The following is a 14,673-nucleotide window of genomic DNA, read 5'->3' as shown; positions in this document are numbered from 1 at the left end:
ACCCGAGTTCCAATCCCAACCCCATCAGTTGCTGGGTCATCTTGACCAAGTTATTTAACCTCTCTGACCTTCAGGGGCTTCATCTATAAAACGGTGATATAAAATGCTAACACCTGTAGGTTTTGGGGGAGGATTACGTGAAATAAGAAATATTGTGAATGAATGGTACTCAGCGCACGGAAAATGCTGAGTGGCAGCTAGTCATGATGCCATTTTATGTAACTGACCGGCGTCAGTTTTCCCATCCATAAAATGGGGGTTACAGTAGCTCCCACATATGAGGGTGGCTGAGAAGCGTGCTTAGCACAGAGCTGAGTATAGAGGTGATGCTCAGATTGCAGCCATGACTCACTGCCCAGGACCCACTCCCTGCTGAGGGGGGTGCTCTGCGTCAGGACCCCACGTGGCCATGCCCTTCATCAGACTATGGCGGGCACCTGACCAAGGGCGGCTGTTACTGGCCTGCTGATGACCTACAATTGACATCTGGCTCCAAAGGATAAGCCGGATGGATCACCATCTTTCTGAAATTTATTTTTTTAAGATTTATTTATTTATTCAGATTGAGAGAGAGAGAGGCAGAGACATAGGCAGAGGGAGAAGCAGGCTCCATGCAGGGAGCCCGACGTGGGACTCCATCCTGGGTCTCCAGGATCACACCCCGGGCTGCAGGCGGCGCTAAACCGCTGCGCCACCGGGGCTGCCCATCTGTCTGAAATTTAAACTAAAAATCCCAGGCAGGAGTTTTCTGTTGTTGGGTCCATCATGTCTAGGTGGCCACAAGCAGGAAAAGTAAAAACATGTGGAGTTGGCAAGCCAGAGGGAGGAGGGTGAGTGGATGCTCAGGGAGTGTGCAGGGGCGCTGGGGCAGCCTTGGGACTACGTCATGCAACCTGGGCTCCTGAGTTCCAGTTCCCCCAAGGTCCTGGCTGGTTCCCAGAGAGCCCTGATCCTGCCCTGGCCAGTTGAGCCCACCGGGGCTCCTCCCTGGTATATCCCTGAGGACACTAGCTTTCTCAAAAGAGCATGGGGAGGCACCATCCCCTCTGTGAAACCAGTTTCGATTTTTCTTATACAGATTTTGGGGTCAATGAGCCGAGGGGGGCCCTCCCCTCTCTCCATGAGGCTATGTCCCAAGCGTGTCAGGTGAAGACTGTGTGTAAAGAGGTGAGCAAATGCCTGCAGCTCATGTCAGAGTCACACCTGGGCTGAGTCTTCTCTTAGGGTGCCGAGGGGGTGATGGGTGAAGATCTTCCTTGACACGGGAACTCACTGCACCCCCCCAAGGGCGGGAAAGTGAGGGGTCTGTCCCCAGCAGGTGAGACAACCTGCAGCAAGCAGTGCCAGGAGGAGCCACTAGGTGGCCCCCGGTTACCTGTCCAACTGTCCTGCAGGCCCGGGAGCAGATCCTCCAGCCAAGGACCTCCTGCTTACACCTCCGGGCGCAGGGCTCAGCCCGCTGTCACTCTCCATGCCAAGCCTTTGCTGGAATGCCTCCTTCCCCAGCAACCCAGTCACCACGCCTTCACGGCCTGGCTCATGCCCTCCTTCTTCACTTCTTCAGGGTTCTTTCCCTGCCCACTCAGAGCACATGCCCCAAACCTCTGTTCACCACCCTTAGCACCACCCTGCCCTCAGATTCTCAGTTCAAACCTACCCCCACCCACCCCTGGTGATCTTTTGTCTGTACAGAGACACATCTGGAGTTTACATCTTCTCCCTAAATCAGGAACACAGTCCCAGCCACATGCCACATGTGAAGCAAGAAGGGGGGTGGAGTGGGTGGGTGCTGATTTCTTCAATGAGGAAATTGAGGCTAGAGCGGACAGGAAATCTGCCCAAGGTCATAGCAGGAAAGTTTGAAATCTGCTCAGGTGCGTCAGTGCACCTGTCTTAGAACTTCACAAGAGTTCTTCCAAAGAGGGTGTGGCTAACCTTTTGGTACACATGGAGAAACTGAGGCTCAGAGAGATGCAGTAATTTGCTCCAGGCTCCGAAGCCAGGGCTCTGTGCTTTCCACCACACTCCTCTGCCCAAGGCAGATGGCCTCCCAGGTCACCTGTCCATCTCTTTAACCTACAGGAAAGGAGCCCCCGGAGGAAGGGTGCCCTGGGGAAAGAGCCTGGACTCTGATCAGGGCCTCTGTGGGGACCAAGACTATAGCATCCTCTCCAGCAACCTAGGCAGCCTCCCTGTGGGGCGCAAAGGGGGCGGGGCTGCAGGTAGGGCAGCAGGCAGCCCTGAAAGGACGGGGAGGCTGTGGACACACAGCTGGCCTGTCGTGACCCCAGCTGCTGGCGGGTGAGTGACAGTCGCTCAGATGGGGGCGGCACAGGGTCCCACGGCCTCCCCGGCTCAGGGCGCGGCCACCGTGCCGGCGGGGCGCGGCCCGTACCCCCGGGGGGAAGCCTGCATCGCCTGTGCGGGGCTCGGAGAGGCACCGGGAGAGGGACGGAGATGGGGCGACAGACTGGCAGCCGGCGGGGAAGAGACGGAGACGGTGCCAGGGAACAGCGTGGCGGGCCAAGGCTCCCCGGGAGCCGGGAAACAGCTTTGGGGAGAAGCGGGGGGCGGGAAGTGGGGGTGTCTGTTCTGAAGCTGGGGGGAGCAGGGGCGATCGAGGGGGCGGGGGAGGGGCCCCGCCCGGGCTCCCGCGGCGCCTGGAGAGGGGGCGGCCGCCGAGGACGCGGCGTCGGGCCGTGAGGCGCCTCCCGGTCGGAAGCCGCAGCAGCAGCTCGTTAGCCGCGCGGATTAAGGACTTTGTCAATTACCTCCGAGGGCGCGCCGGGCGGATTAAACGCTTTTAAAAGTGCGGCTGGTGGGAGGGGTCGACCGAGAGGCCCCTCCCGGTGCAGATCCCTCGGCTCCCCCGCAGAGGAGGAGGCGGGGCTGAGACGGCGCGGGGCGCGCCTGGGGAGCGCGGGCGGAGCGGCCGGTCCTCAGGGCCCGGCGCCGGGGACCCCCTTCCGCCCGCGGGCGCCAGGGTCCAGGGTCGCGGACTCCGGCCGGGGCGCCCCCCGGCCCGCCTCGCTGGTCGGGATCCGGAGGGGAAGGACCCAGCGGCTGGCGACCCCAGGACGGGGCGCACCTGCCCGCGGGGCCCGGCCCGAGCCCTCGGAGGCCCGCAGGGGGCGCCCCCAGGCCGGCCCCGCCCCCGCCCCCGCCCCCGGCCCCGCCCGCGCCGCTCCCGGGAGGCGCCCGACGCCCCGGCAGGGACGCCCCCTGGGCCCGCCCGGCGCCGCGCCCCCTGCGCTCCGGGAGTCGGCGCGGGTCGGGCCGGGGAGGAAGTTTGTGCGGAGGCGCCGCGGGGCGCCCAGGGCCCTCGGGGAGCCGGCGGGAGGCGGGCTGTCCGCGGCGCTTTGCCGCCCTCCCCGCTGGCCCGGGGGCCTGGGCCTGGGGCGGGTTGTGCCCCTCGATCTGGGCCTTCCCGGCGGTGGAGCGGGGCTGTGGCCGGCCGCGGTGTGTGGATGTGCGTGGGGGCGAGGGCGGGCGGCCGGGGGAGCAATAAAAGGCAAAGAGAGTCCGAGACAAAAAAGACACGGAGATTGAGAAGGAAGGAGGGAGGGAGGAGGGAGGAGGGAGGAGGGAGAGGAGCGCGCAGGGGGAGGCGCGGGAGCGGGGAGCGGGGAGCGGGGACGGCGCGCAGCCAGAGCGGCGGGCGGGCGGGCGGGCGGGCTGCTCTCGCGCTCCCGCTCCCGCTCCCAGCCGCGCACCCTGCAAACCCCGTGCACCCCGCAAACCCCGTGCACCCCGCGCACCCCGCGCAGCCCGTCCGCACCCGCGCTCCCCCGCGCTCCCCCGCGCACGCACGCACGCCCGCCGGCCCCGGCCCCTGCCCCCCGGGCGCGGGCCCCGAGGCGGGGACCTGGCGGGAAGGACGCGCCCCGCGCCCGAGCCCGCGCCCACCGCCGCGTCTGTGCGCTCCGCAGCGGCGCGCCTCGCCGGGCGCCCCCGCCAGTCCGGCCGGAAGATGGTCAACGACCGGTGGAAGACCATGGGCGGCGCTTCCCAACTTGAGGACCGGCCGCGTGACAAGCCGCAGGTACGCGCGGGCCGGGGCCGGGGCCGTGGGGACGCGGGGCCCGCGCGGTGGGCGCGGTGGTGGCCGCTCAGCTCGAGGCTGGAGTTTGGGGCGCACCCCGCGAGACTCCCAGAGGCCTGGGGCGAGGTGGCGCCTTCCTCTCCTCCTCCTCTAGAAGAGGCTTGAACTTGGGGTGCGGGTGCGGCCAGCACCCCTGCAGGAGCCGGGCGCTGTGGCAGAGGGCCCTCTTGCTCCTCCGCCAGCCAGCAGGTACCCGCGTGAGCAGGGGGTGGGGGACCTCTGGTTCACGGGGTGACCAGCCCGTTAGTGCCACCTCACAAATCACACCCTTCGCTGAGTGTCTGTTTCCTCACCTCCACGATGGGCATCTTACTCACTTGCTAAGTATCCACCCTGGGCACCACCCCCTGGTGCCTGAGCTTCTGGACCCGGGTTGTGGATCCCCTGGATCTGCTCTAAATCCTCGCACTTTAAACAGGGCCCCCCTTATGCAATAAAGGATCAATACATTTTTGTCTCATGTGAGAAGACTGGGTATCATGATTCTCCAGCTTTCAAGACGAGAAAAAGCAAGGCTCTAGAGGCCATGGAGCTCTGCCGAGATTTGAACCTGGGTCCGTGGTTCCAGGTCTGTCCGTTCTACCCTTCCTGCTGCCTCTGCAGGGGCAGTGGAGGCAGCAGGCTCCGAGGGTGCCCAGGGCTGTGCGCAGGAAGGGGGGGCGGTGAGGGCAGAGCTCCAGGGCTGGCCAGAGCAGGGCTGGAGATGGGGAGCTGAGCGGAGGGACAGCCCTGGGGCTGCCCCAGGCCGGGCTGCCAGGGGACCACGGCAGGCAGGCAAGATGAGGAGGCTCGCTCACCGAGGAGAGGAAATAATGGGGCTGCCCATTTTAAATTTTAAATTTCTCCCAGACAGATGTCTTTGGGGAAAGAGCCGTTTGTGTTTGCGGTGGCACAAGGGGACTCAGCAGGCCCAGGCCTTGATGGCCCCTCACTCTCCAGGGCTGCAACCTGCCTGTTCTGTCTGGAGTGACAGTGCCGGGTTGTGGGAGCCCAGCCCTCTACAGTTTGCAAAGCTCCTTCCCAACCAACTGCACAACCTCACTTCCTGCAGCAGCACCCACCCCCCCGGGGTGGGGGGGAGCCTAGGCAGGGATGCACATTCTCATGTCACAGGGTCCTGTGGCTCAGAGACATTGAGGTAGGTGCTCAAGCCACACAGCGTGCTAGCAGGAGAGCAAGGATTTGAACCCAGGTCTGATCCCATTGGCTCCCAATGCCTCCCAGGCGGTCTGTTCCTTTGTTTCAGGTCAGCACCCAAGCCAATGGCTTAATTCCCAGATTAAAAAAAAAAAAAAAAGGTCCTGTCCTGCTGGGATCTGACCCCTTATTCTTTTAGCAAGAGCAGTCTCACCCCCTAGACATGTTCAAGGCTATCCCCAGCCTGACCTGTTCTCCTTTCCCACTCACCCCCTCACCAAGACTGCTTGCTTCTTGGTTTGCCAAACCCTAGCCCCACACTAGCTGCCCATTTCTAGACCTTTGTAGTGTCATCTTGTTGGCTCCACCAATATCTCCAACACACACACACCCTTTTGCTTTTGCTCAGGGAAATCCTACATGTACCTCAAAACCTATTCAGATGTCCCCTCCTCCAGGAAGCCTCCCCTGATGTCCTATGGTTGTGCCTCAAAGTCCCAGTAGCATTCAGCCTGTAGTGCTCAGCTGCCTTTTTCTCCCTGCCTTGTCCCCCACCCACCCACGCCCCCTGCCCCGGGTCCCTTGTCTACCAGGAGCCCTCTTTGCTTGCACGCTCCCTCCCGACCCCCATCTCTAACTCTTCCCCCAGGCCCAGGCTCCTGCCCTTCCATGCAGCTCAGGTTGGGAGCTTAGGGATATTTGCTGAATCAAACTGCATGAAGCCTGAGCCAGGCTCTGTGGGTGAGGAGGCAGCAAGTGCTGCCGTGTCTCAAGGGGAGGTGGCTTCTGGGGGATCCGTTTGAAATGTGGCCTCAGGGCCTACTCTCTTTGCTGCTGCCTGGGGACACATATCCCAGCTGCCACCAGCCAGAGCCCAGCTTTCTGCCCCCGTGGCATCAGAGGCGGCTGAGGGCTGGTGGCCCCAGGGCCTGGGCCAATGTCAAACACCACCTCCCACCACACCCCTTCGGTGACCCCGCACGCACGCACAGGCTGTCCCTGTGACCAGCTCCAGGCTCATCTGAAGCTTCAGCTAAGAGGCGAGGCTTTTCCTGTGCTCACTATTGAGACGAGAGCCTCGCTGTCCTGGGTCCCTCCCAACTTCCTCCCTCAGGTCTGGCCCTCTCTCCTCCCTTGTTCCTAGTTTTGTCTTTTTTTTTTTTTTTTTTCCTAGTTTTGTCTTGACCACGGACCCGCTGCGTGGCTTTGGGGAGGTTAGTCCCCCTCTCTGGGTCGGGCTTGACCACCCGCAGAATGAGAACAGTAACCTCTGCTGAGGAGGGTCAAGTGAAATCCTAGAGTGTTTTGCAAACTGTAAAGCACTGTACACCTGTGAGGACGGTGGTTGTCACGGGAGCCTGTGGCCTGTTGCAGGGTTGGTGCCCTGATCCCTCTGCCCACCCAGGAAAACGATCTGACCACACAGCTGCCACCAGAAGGGCCTGGCTGAGGTTTGTTAGTGGGCTGCTTCCTCCGGGGAAATAGATGCCCAAGGCTCCACTCAGAGCAGCGTCTCTCCGCACCTCTCGTTTCTTGGCTGCAATCCTTCGAGGAGGTTGGCATCAGGGAAAATCAACCCATTTGACAGATGAGGAAACTGAGGGTCAGGAAGCCAGAGCTGTGACTTGAACCCCAGTCCTCCCAAGTGGTGGAAGAGCCTTGGCAGGCAGATGAAGGGAAGGGTGGCCGGCTGTCCTTCCCAGGGCCAGCCTGGTCAGTGGCATCCCGTCCCCGAGGAGAGAGCCCTGGCACCCATCGGGGCCGTGCTCACGACCCCACTGCCAACCAGGTGGCTGGCATTGCTGTTCCTAGGGAATGCCTTGGGCCACTGTGCCCTGGGCCTGTCCTGCCACCGCTCCTCATTTGCCGGCTGACCTTGGACAAGTGGCCACCTTCATTAGAGTGTCCCCTCTCCCCCCTGCAGAACCAAGGGGCTCCCACCCATGAGGCTGGAGGTGTTGGTGGAATATTAGCCTGAGTTTGGAGTTGCTCGGATGAAAGGATCTAGAAATAGACACGATTCTTCTCTCCTGGAGCATGGAGCAGGAAGTCACCCTGTAACCGGGTTCTCCCCGGCGGGGGCTCCTTTCTCAGCTGTCCTCAAGGCTCGCCACCCCATAGAGAGGTCAGCCTCGACAATCCCAGGGAGTGTCTCCTGGTACTTTGGAAACTTCTAGAAACATTGCAGAAAGAAAACTAAATTCTCATTGGGAAGTTCTTCCTGATGTGTAACCTAAGCCCCGCTGCATTGAGTCTGCTCAGCGACAGTTCTTAGAGTCCCCGTCTCAGCTGGGATGTTCAGCTGTGACCCTGTGCCTCAGGAAGCTTAGACTGTCATGAGGGAAACAGAGACTCACAAGTCAGGTGTTATTATGAGATACTGTAAAGAAAAGCATCTGTCCTCGCATTCCTTGGAGTTTAGGTGGACGTCACCTGGTTAGATGTGTGCTGGGAGAGAAGGAGGGAAGAGGCCCACGGGGATGACAAGCCAAGGACTGACTCCCCTCTGTCACTTTCTGTGCCCTCCTCTGGGCCGGGCCCTGCCCCACAGAGTTCACCATCCCGTCCAGCGGGGCGGCTATGAGTGAAGTCAGGGCAGGAGTGCGGAGGAGACGACTTCCCGGAGGAGGTGATGTTTAAGTTGAACAGCATTTGCCAGATCTCGCTTGAAGGGAGACCAATGTGTTTTGGGGGGGCAATAGGAAAGGAGCCAGGCAGGTGGAAAGAGCAGGGCAGGGTTGGGGGCGGAGCCTGCAGGTACCCTGGGCTGAGGGTTTGCAAAACACTCTAGGATTTCACTTGACCCTCCTCAGCAGAGGTTACTGTTCTCATTCTGCGGGTGGTCAAGCCCGACCCAGAGAGGGGGACTAACCTCCCCAAAGCCACGCAGCGGGTCCGTGGTCAAGACAAAACTAGGAACAAGGGAGGAGAGAGGGCCAGACCTGAGGGAGGAAGTTGGGAGGGACCCAGGACAGCGAGGCTCTCCACTGGGGTCCCTGCCCCCCCCCCCCACAGCTCTGGGCCTGAGAGCCCTTGCTAGACCCCATCCCGCACGCCACCCACCCCTGATTATCATGATCCACAGCTCCACAGTGTGGTTCCGTCATGGTGAACAGCTACCCTGCCTTTGGCTGGGGTGCACCTAGGAGACAGGGGGCTCAGGGCCACTTTCATGTGGATCTGTCCTTGCCTGGCCTCCCCCGGAGGGACACTTTCTTCCTGCTTTGATACAAGGAGTAGAGTCCCAATCTACCCCAGGTGTCTACCCCGGGCACTACCTCCACTTGGGTCCCCTAGCGAATAGGGCAGAAGGCAGGGGGCGATGCCCAGCAGGGCATCGAGGCGCTGTGTCCCTTCCTCCTGAGTACTTCTTTCCCCCGCCAGACCCCATGGCCACCTCTGAGGCTGGGGACACAGAGGAGGCCATGGGGAAAGACCCTACCCCTCCACTGAGGCACCTTTGGGGCTTCCTCCCTCCTGCCTCCCCTGGCAAGAGCCTATCTTGTCCTCCTTGTCTTTGGCTGGGCTTCCTGAGAAGCCACTGACTGTGGGCCCCCACTGGGGGGTGGGAGGTCATGCAGAGTGCAGCCTTGTCCCTCCAACTGGAGGCTCACATGAGCAGTTAGTGGCAGAGGGGACCTTGAACCCAGGGACCCTGGCTCCTCTCATGCCCACTGCCCGGGATACCTTCCCAGCGTCCCCACTCCTTGTCCTGGGAGGTGGGGGCCCTGCGTGCCTTCCCTGCCCTGCTGCAGACCCCGGGGTGCGCACCCAGCCCTGCCACGGCCAGAGGCCCGTTAATGAGCTCCAGCCCCACCGCGTGCTCCAGTGGGCTGCCTGCCGCCCGGAGCCCCCCTTATTATCTTGGGCAAATTCCTTTGCGAGCCACGTAAACAGCGGCCTATAAAAGTGAACAGTAGTCCGTGTTTCGGGTGATCTCAGAAGACTAATTCTCCGCTGCTGAGTGGCCCGTTTCATCTCCAACTCCATCATCCCCCTGCGCCTCCGGGGTGGGGGCTGCGGCTTTCTCAAGCCTCTCTCCTCTTTTCCCTCTCTGCCTTCCCTCCAGGGGCTGGGGGCTTGGGTGGAAGCAGATGCACGGGAGGGTGAGGGTCCTGGACACATGGGGGACACATGGCTGGCTGCTCTGCCTTGCCAGCTGGGGACCTTAATGTTCTCCAGTTGGAGGACGTTGCTCAGAGCTGCTCGGGGCAAGGTGTCTCCCGATGGGCTCTGGGAGGGGCCTGACGGGGCCTCACTTGCTGACACAGAGCTTCGTCCCTCAAACCCCCAGTCACGCTCCAGACAGGGAAGAACGTTGTGGACAGCGAGCAGCCTTGTGTGCTTCCAGCCACTGGCCCTGGGTGCAAGGGCTGGCCCAACCCTGGGAAGGGAAGGATCCTCTGCTCGCCGAGCTTCATTTTCCCATCTGCCAAGTGAATCCGACCATAGCAGGGGATCGTTTGGAGGTTTCGGGGGCAGGCGTGGGGCACGGGTTCAAGGAATGGTGGCGATTAGGTGGTGCCCACCTGTCTGGAAGCTCCTGACCTGCAGGTGCCTGGGGAACTCATCCTGTGCCAGGCCAGCAGGGATGGCTCAGGGTTAGAGGTGGCCTCGCTTCGAGGGCCAGGGCTCAGCATGGAGGGCACAAGTCCCTGCCCTGCCAAGCGCAGTAGGTGCCAGGACCTTCACCTCCTCCCCGTGTGAGCACAGTCACCAAGAAGTGACCTGGTCCATCTGCTCTTCCTCCCATCCATCCAACAAGCAGCTGCTCTGTGCCTGGCGAGCAGGTGCTGCTCTCGGGGGCTCTCATGGTCTGGCCTAAGTGTCCTGGGCCCAGGACTTGCCAGCCCGGCCGTCCTGGTATGCACAGCTTTCAGAGACTCCCAAACCAGTGCACGCACCACACAGGTTAAGGATCACAGGTCATGGGACGTGAGCTCTCCCTGGGCAGGGCTAGAACAACTGCCACTCCCTCCTCAGCAACTGGCCTGGAGCCTGGCTCATGGGGACACCCAGTGGACACTGAATAGATGTTTGAATGAGCACAAGAATGGAGTCAAAGGTGATGAGTGTCTGTCTTAATGAGTAGCCACCATGGGGGGTGGGGCGGGACAAAAGGCCGTGGGGACATGGGGGAGGGTCCTCCCCCTAAACTAGGTTGGGGCGGGGAGGCCTGGGGAAACAGTCAAGGAAGGCTTCCTGGAAGAGGTGGCATCTAGCCAGGCCCTGAAGGAAGAGAGGGAGTTGGGAAGAGGAGCAGGAGAAGCAGGTGCCTCGGGCTAAGAGAGCAGAGCTCTGTGCAGAGCTAATGTGAGGGAGCGACGTGTCCAGGTGTGGCAGGAGTAAGCTGTCTGGATGTGTGGAGCCCCCGATGGACGGGCCGCCCGGGCAGGTATGGAGAGGAGGGCCAGAGCGCTGAGTCCGCGGGTGGGCTAAGGAGTTGTCTCCCTCATCTCGCCAAGAGCACAGCACCCTTCCTGGGGTGGGGGGGTCCTCTTGTCCACCTGCACCTCATCCCTGACCCCATCTTCCTCTGGTGCCAGGTAGGACTCAGGACTTACTTGTAGAATTTGAGTTCATGCAAAACAGGCTGTTTGCTCTACTGCACTTTCTTGGAGTAAGACGCATTGTATGAGAGGACTCGCTGTTCCACGTACCACTGAGAAAAAAAGGGCCAGTTACGGCCGTAGGAGCCCCCAGCGTCGGAGGTGTCAAAATGTGGAAAAATGGAAAGGTGCCTCTCAGCGCCAGGGACATACAGAAGTAACACGTTAGTGGAAAATAAAGAACCAGACACCTCCCGACGCTCTGTGCACATTGATCACGAGGTAATAAAAGCCGCTAATAGTTACTGCGCACGCCCAATGCGCCGGGCACAGCTCCGAGTGCTTTCGTAGACTAACTCGGTTAAAGATGCATCTCCAGTCCCGAAGGTTGGAAATGTGGGGGGAAAGCCAGCCGTAGGCGGTGCCTGCCCCTGGAGGAAGCAGGGGGCAGGTGGGCCTGGGGGGCTAGTCTGAGCTGGCTTCTGATCTGCTGTGCGACCCGGGGCAAGAGCCCTTGGCTCTCCTGGGTCTCATGTTCCCCACGTGTCACATGCTCGTGGCCGCCCAACAAGCTCCCTGGGGGCTGTGAGCGATCGGGGACAGCGAAGGAGGCGAGGTACCTTTCTCCAGGTTCCCCGGCAGGCTCCGCCCCTTAGCCTGCTCTGGGGAGGAGAGGAGAGGAGATGCTGGACACCCCCCAGGCCTGCACAGGCCTCGGGACTCGGGCTGTGGGTGCTCCAGGTCCAGAGGGGCCCTTAGTGATGGGCGCTCCTTCTGCTGTAACAGTATGGCAGTTCTTAGCATTGTTGCTGTCACGTTCCAGCTCTCTTCCCGAGTCCGCATGGCTGGCCCCCACGTGTGGGGCAGGGTGCGTCATTATTGCCTCATTTTACAGGTGAGGACACTGAGGCTCAACAAGGTGATGTCCCTCACCCAGGGGTCCCCCCTCCCCTCCGGAAATGGCAGCAAGGGGGCCTGAGGCCATGGGAGCCTTCACCTGCAGTCTTGAGCCACCCAGGAGGGCTGCCTTGGGGAGGTGTGCCTGCCTTAGTTTCTCTTTTCCTCTCCATCTCGGGCTGCCTGCACCTCTCACTCACTCGTTCTTGCTTTCTCATTGGTCCTGAGCTCTCGGTCTCCCCTCTGGGCTGCTGTCTCTCATCTCTGCCTCTCTGTATGACTCCGTTTCCCCAGGCCCCAAGAAGGGAGTCCCCTGAGTCTCGCCCAGGCTTCGCAAAAGCCGCCTGGGCTGCCCTCACTGGGCAGAGCTGGAAGCACAGTTCTGGCCCTAATGCCGCCCCTCCTCTGTCCTGTCCGTCTGTCTGTCTGTGTCTGTGTGTGCACGGGGCCTGCCCGCAGTGGACCAGCTGCGGCTACGTGCTGTGCACAGTGCTGCTGTCCCTGGCTGTGCTGCTGGCTGTGGCTGTCACCGGTGCCGTGCTCTTCCTGAACCACACCCACGTGCCTGGCACGGCGGCCCCGCCTGTCGTCAGCACCGGGCCGGCAGGTGCCAACAGCGCCCTGGTCACCGTGGAGAGGGCTGACAGCTCACGCCTCAGCATCCTCATTGACCCGCGCTGCCCCGACCTCGCCGACGGCTTTGCCCGCCTGGAGGGCGCGCAGGCCTCCGTGCTGCAGGCGCTGGCCGAGCACCAGGCCGAACCGAGGCTGGCAGGCGAGCAGGAGCGGGAGCTGCTGGACACCCTGGCGGACCAGCTGCCCCGGCTGCTGGCCCGGGCCTCGGAGTTGCAGGCGGAGTGCGCAGGGCTGCGCAAGGGCCTCGGTGCCCTGGGCCAGGGGCTCGGCGCCCTGCAGAGTGAGCAGGGCCGCCTCATCCAGGTAAGGGGCTGCGGCTGCACCTGGGGTCTTCGTGGGGGCTGGGGGGCACCTGATGTTCATGGCTTCGCTCGGTCCCCGAGGGCCCCAGAACCAGGTGGTGTCACTGTTCCCATCTACCATCAAGCAAATGAGCCTCGGAGAAGCGAGTTTCTCATCCGAGGCCACACAGCCAGAGACACCAGGATTCAAATCATTCCAACCCACTGTCCCGGGGACCCTGGGGACCTGGGTACTTGCATTAGCACCCCATAGCATCCCACAGTCAGGTCAAGTCCAGGGCTCGAGGGGCTTCCCAGGTGCGCCAGTACAGGTGAGGCAGGACCTGGCCTCCATCTGTAGTGACTTAAGGTTCAAGGTCACGTGTCTGGTCCTGGGCAAGCCCTCTCCCCTGCTGTGCCAAATGGCCAGGGAGAACTGTACTCCCTCCCCAGCTCCCTGTCTCCCGTTCTCTGCCATTTGATGCTCTCAGCTTTCTAGGGAAGGAGGGACCAGCTGAGGGAGCCCAACCAGACTCTTAGCCTCTCCCACTGCCTCCGCCCATCCCCCCATCATTGTCTCCCCTCTTCTGAGCCAATGCAGGTCCTAGCAAGCACCTGTTAGGTCTGGGGGAAGAGTTTCCAACATCAACCACTCAAGGAGCAGCAGCAAGAGCTTCCCACCACATACAACCAGGGATTTAGGATCATCTCTTTGGTTTTCCACCATTTTCTAGAACAGAAAATGGAGGCCAAGAAGGGACAATGATTTCTCCAGGGTACAGTGGCCAGGTTAGGCCTGGCATCTGGCCTTCCAGTGCCCTGCCCACACTCGGCTTTGGACCCTTTCACCCCTATGACTCAGGTACTTAGGCACCAGGAGCTGAGACCCACCTTGCCATTGGTCCCAGACCTTCCTGGACACCGGGGATGACCAGGCATTTGGTCACCCAGCAGCTCATGAGCAATGGGTCTCTCCCCTCCTCTGAAGACTGCAGCTGGAGAAATTATAGCCCTTGTCATCCTGTCTGGGTGACTGATGAGAAGGCACTTCCCCCTCCTGGGGTGGGGTGGGGGTAGGGGAGTTCGGCTGCCCCTTCTATCAGCAGGGCTCAGAGGAGACCTCCAGATTTTCTGGGTGACCTGGGGCCCCCACCTTGCTCTCCAGTGGTTCAGCCCCTGGTCAGACATGGGGTCAGCCAGGCCCTTAGGGCAGGGGTGGAGAATCGTGGGGAGGGCCCTCGAGGTCTCCTACCCACCCATCTATGCAGAGGCCTAGACCTGTTCCTACAAGACCAATAGCTTTTTAGGGGTGCCGTAGTACCTCGGCTCACCTGATATATTTACCTCTCAAAAGAATGTTTAATTTGACTCGTTTCCTGCAGACTCAGGGTGATTTCAGAGGCCATGTGTCTTGCAGAGCTGGGTTGCTGTGGCTCCTGACTCCTCCAGGCTTCCCAGACCCCCAGGTGGCCAGCCCAGACCTGGGTTTCCCAAAGCACTGCCCACAGGCACCCTCTGTCAGGAGTGCCAGAGCTGCTTGCTAAAAGGCACCTCTCTGAACCTCATCGTAAACCCCCGGCACCCCACAGTTGAACAAGCATCAGGGCGGCCCTCATGTGGCCCTCACGTGTACAGACATCTAAGGCGCGCTGGCCTGGGAGCAGCAGGGCTGAGTGGCTCTGCCTTCAGGGTTCAGGGGGCAGTGCTGGGATCCAGTCCAGACGCCACGAAGCAGCAGCTATTGGACTTGGGCATGTGGGTTGCCCTTCCTGGGCTGAGTCTCCTCACCTGCAAAATGGGGCTGACAGAGTCCGTACCCAAGAGGGCGTGGGAGCTCCTGGCCGTGCTGGGCTCAGCTGGCGTCTGGCACATTTGTCCAGCATTTCTTTTATTATGATGGTGGAAACGATTTGTGAACTCAAGACTCGGCCAATGGGGAGGCCACCACTGAAAATCCCTTTTGCAAGAGTAGTACAGGGAACTGCCGGATGCTGGGTAATAAGCACTTGGTAGCATAGTGGCCCCAGGAGGTGGAGATGATTGCCCCATTCTGTGGAGGGGCAGACTGAGG

The 14,673-nt window shown here is 61.3% G+C and overlaps 1 protein-coding gene across 3 annotated transcripts in view; it reads left to right on the top strand.

The window, feature by feature from the left end:
* The first annotated feature begins 3,870 nt into the window (after window positions 1-3,870).
* Window positions 3,871-14,673, top strand: part of FIBCD1 (fibrinogen C domain containing 1) — a 32,378-nt gene continuing 21,575 nt past the window's right edge. For 2 of the 3 annotated variants that reach the window (XR_013353922.1, XM_077851084.1), the window contains exons 1-3: window positions 3,871-4,042; window positions 11,612-11,683; window positions 12,145-12,624. Coding sequence is in view for 2 of the 3 variants with exons in the window: in XM_077851084.1 (XP_077707210.1) it covers window positions 3,971-4,042; window positions 11,612-11,683; window positions 12,145-12,624 (624 nt within the window). In the remaining variant the exon portion in view is untranslated. The remainder of the gene's footprint in view (window positions 4,043-11,611; window positions 11,684-12,144; window positions 12,625-14,673) is intronic. The other variant, XM_077851085.1, reaches the window with a different exon arrangement.

Source organism: Canis aureus, chromosome 16 (genome assembly GCF_053574225.1).
Source record: "Canis aureus isolate CA01 chromosome 16, VMU_Caureus_v.1.0, whole genome shotgun sequence".
In the NCBI taxonomy this organism is placed as follows: Eukaryota; Metazoa; Chordata; class Mammalia; order Carnivora; family Canidae; genus Canis; species Canis aureus.
The sequence above is the reverse complement of the archived record's forward strand: the minus strand, read 5'-3'. Positions and strand labels throughout refer to the sequence as shown.